The sequence below is a fragment of the Bufo gargarizans genome, chromosome 3 (assembly GCF_014858855.1).
Source record: "Bufo gargarizans isolate SCDJY-AF-19 chromosome 3, ASM1485885v1, whole genome shotgun sequence".
Lineage (NCBI taxonomy): Eukaryota > Metazoa > Chordata > Amphibia > Anura > Bufonidae > Bufo > Bufo gargarizans.
Window position 1 is genome coordinate 528,760,540 of NC_058082.1, and position 2,451 is coordinate 528,762,990.

The following is a 2,451-nucleotide window of genomic DNA, read 5'->3' on the forward strand; positions in this document are numbered from 1 at the left end:
CTCTATATATATATATATATATATGTGTATACAGTAATACCTCGGTTCACGAACGCTTCTGTTCACGAACAACTCGGTTCACGAACAGAAAAGTTCATAAAAATATGCTCCGGTTCACGAACTCCGCCTCTGTTCACGAACAGGAGCCGCGGCCATTTTAATGCTATTTCCAGGCTGTCACATGGTCGTGACTTCCTGTAGGAAGACCATGGAGAGAAGAAGAGACACAGAAAGAAGTACTGTGAGTACTCTGCAAATATTTTAAGTGCTTTTTGGTGTGCTTTTTAGCACATACAGTACTGTACAGTTCACTGGACACCCAATATGGCTCCCAAGAAGCATAGTGGAAAAAAGAAAGTGCGGAGCAGCAATGAAGGTGACAAGAACAGAAATGCAGGTGACAATGTGCAAAGTGGAAATGCAGGTGACAATGTGCAAAGTGGAAATGCAGGTGACAAGAATGTGCAGCGCAAGCATGGTGGCAAAAAGAAAGTGCAAAGCAGTAGTAAAGGTGACAGCAAGGTTGTGAAGAAAATAACCATTGAGCTGAAGAAGAAAATTATAGAAAAGCATGACCGTGGTATTCGTGTGACTGATCTGGCCTCGGAGTACAAGATGGCAAAGTCAACAATCTCGACTATTCTGAAAAACAAAGCCGCCATCAAAGGAGCTGATGTTGCAAAAGGAGTAACAATGTTAACCAAGCAGAGGACGCAAGTTCTGGAAGAGGTGGAAAAACTTTTGTTGGTGTGGTTGAATGAGAAACAGCTGGCAGGTGATAGCGTTAGTGAAGCTATGATCTGTGAGAAAGCCAGGAAATTGCACAGTGATTTACTGCAAATAAGCCCCTCTACAAGTGCAGCAAGTGACGAATTTAAAGCCAGTAGGGGGTGGTTTGAAAAATTCCGCAGGAGAAGTGGCATCCACAGTGTGATTAGACATGGTGAGGCTTCCAGTTCTGACAAGGCCGCAGCAGAAGCCTACAAGTTAGACTTTGCGGAATTCATGAAGACAGAAGGATACGTCCCTCAACAAGTGTTCAACTGTGATGAAACAGGGCTCTTCTGGAAAAAAATGCCAAACAGAACCTATATCACGCAGGAGGAAAAGGCACTACCAGGGCACAAGCCCATGAAGGACAGATTGACCCTTTTGCTGTGTGTCAACGCAAGCGCCGATCTAAAAATTAAACCACTACTGGTGTACCATTCTCAGACCCCTCGTGCATTTAGGGAACAAAATGTGAACAAGGCCAGACTGCCCGTCATGTGGCGAGCCAATGCCAAAGCTTGGGTCACAAGGCAATTGTTTATGGAATGGCTGCACGAGGTGTTTGCACCCACCGTCAGAAAATATCTTTCTGATAACCAGCTGCCTGAAGGGTGCCTTCTTCTGATGGACAATGCCCCGGCACACCCTCCAGCCTTGGTGGATGATATGGATGCTGAGTATGACTTCATCAAGGTAAAGTTCCTCCCCCCCAACACAACACCACTTCTGCAGCCCATGGACCAGCAAGTCATCTGCAACTTCAAGAAGCTGTACACAAAGGCGCTCTTCACTAGGTGTTTTAATGTCACTGAAGAGACGTCCTTGACTTTGAAAGAATTCTGGAAGAAACATTTCAATGTTGTCCACTGCATCAACCTCATTGACAAAGCCTGGGAAGAGGTCACTCCCCAAACCCTAAATTCAGCCTGGAGGAAACTGTGGCCAGAATGTGTCGCTGAACGTGAACATGACTTTGAAGGGTCTGATGCAGAGGTAGTGGAGGAAATTGTGTCCATGGGCAAGAGTATGAGTCTGGACATTGATGGTGCTGATGTGGAAGAGCTTGTTGAGAAACATAGGGAGGAGCTGACCACGGAAGAACTTTCTGAACTCCACGGTGAGCAGCAGAAGGCACTTCTTGAGGAGCATTCCACTGAGGAAGAAGAAAGGGAGGAGGTTAGCAGTGATGCCATAAAATCCATTATGCAAAAATGGAATGAGTGCCATGATTTTTTTGAAAAGCACCACCCCAACATAACTGTCGTGAACAGAGTGCTAAATCTCATGAATGATAATGTGGTCTCATTTCCGGAGGGTTATGCAGCGCAGGAAGAGACAAGTGACATTGGACAGATTTTTCAGACAAACTGAGCCTGCAGCTAGGAGACAAAGGAGAGAGGAAACCCCTGAAGGAGATCCCCCTGATGTCCTTATGGAGGGGGACTCTCCCTCCAAACAATAACTGCCTCCCACCTGCCTTCCTCCATGCCAGAAGTCATCTCAAGCAAGGTTAGTGTCCTCTCTTTATACATTACTATACTGTACTAATGTGTATTGTAATTTGTTTCATATTTTTGTGCTTCAAAAACCCCCCAAAAAAGGTCAGCACGGATTAACCAGATTTACATTGAACCCTATGGGAAAATGTGCCTCGGTTCGCGACCAATTCGGTTTGCGACC

The 2,451-nt window shown here is 45.6% G+C and overlaps 1 protein-coding gene across 1 annotated transcript; it reads left to right on the top strand.

Annotated features, from left to right (window-relative positions):
* Positions 1-324: 324 nt before the first annotated feature.
* On the top strand, positions 325-2,142 carry LOC122931736 (tigger transposable element-derived protein 1-like). Its single transcript, XM_044285802.1, has 2 exons — positions 325-397; positions 452-2,142. The coding sequence occupies exons 1-2, from the start codon at positions 325-327 to the stop codon at positions 2,140-2,142; spliced, it is 1,764 nt and encodes a 587-aa protein (XP_044141737.1).
* Positions 2,143-2,451: the final 309 nt, after the last annotated feature.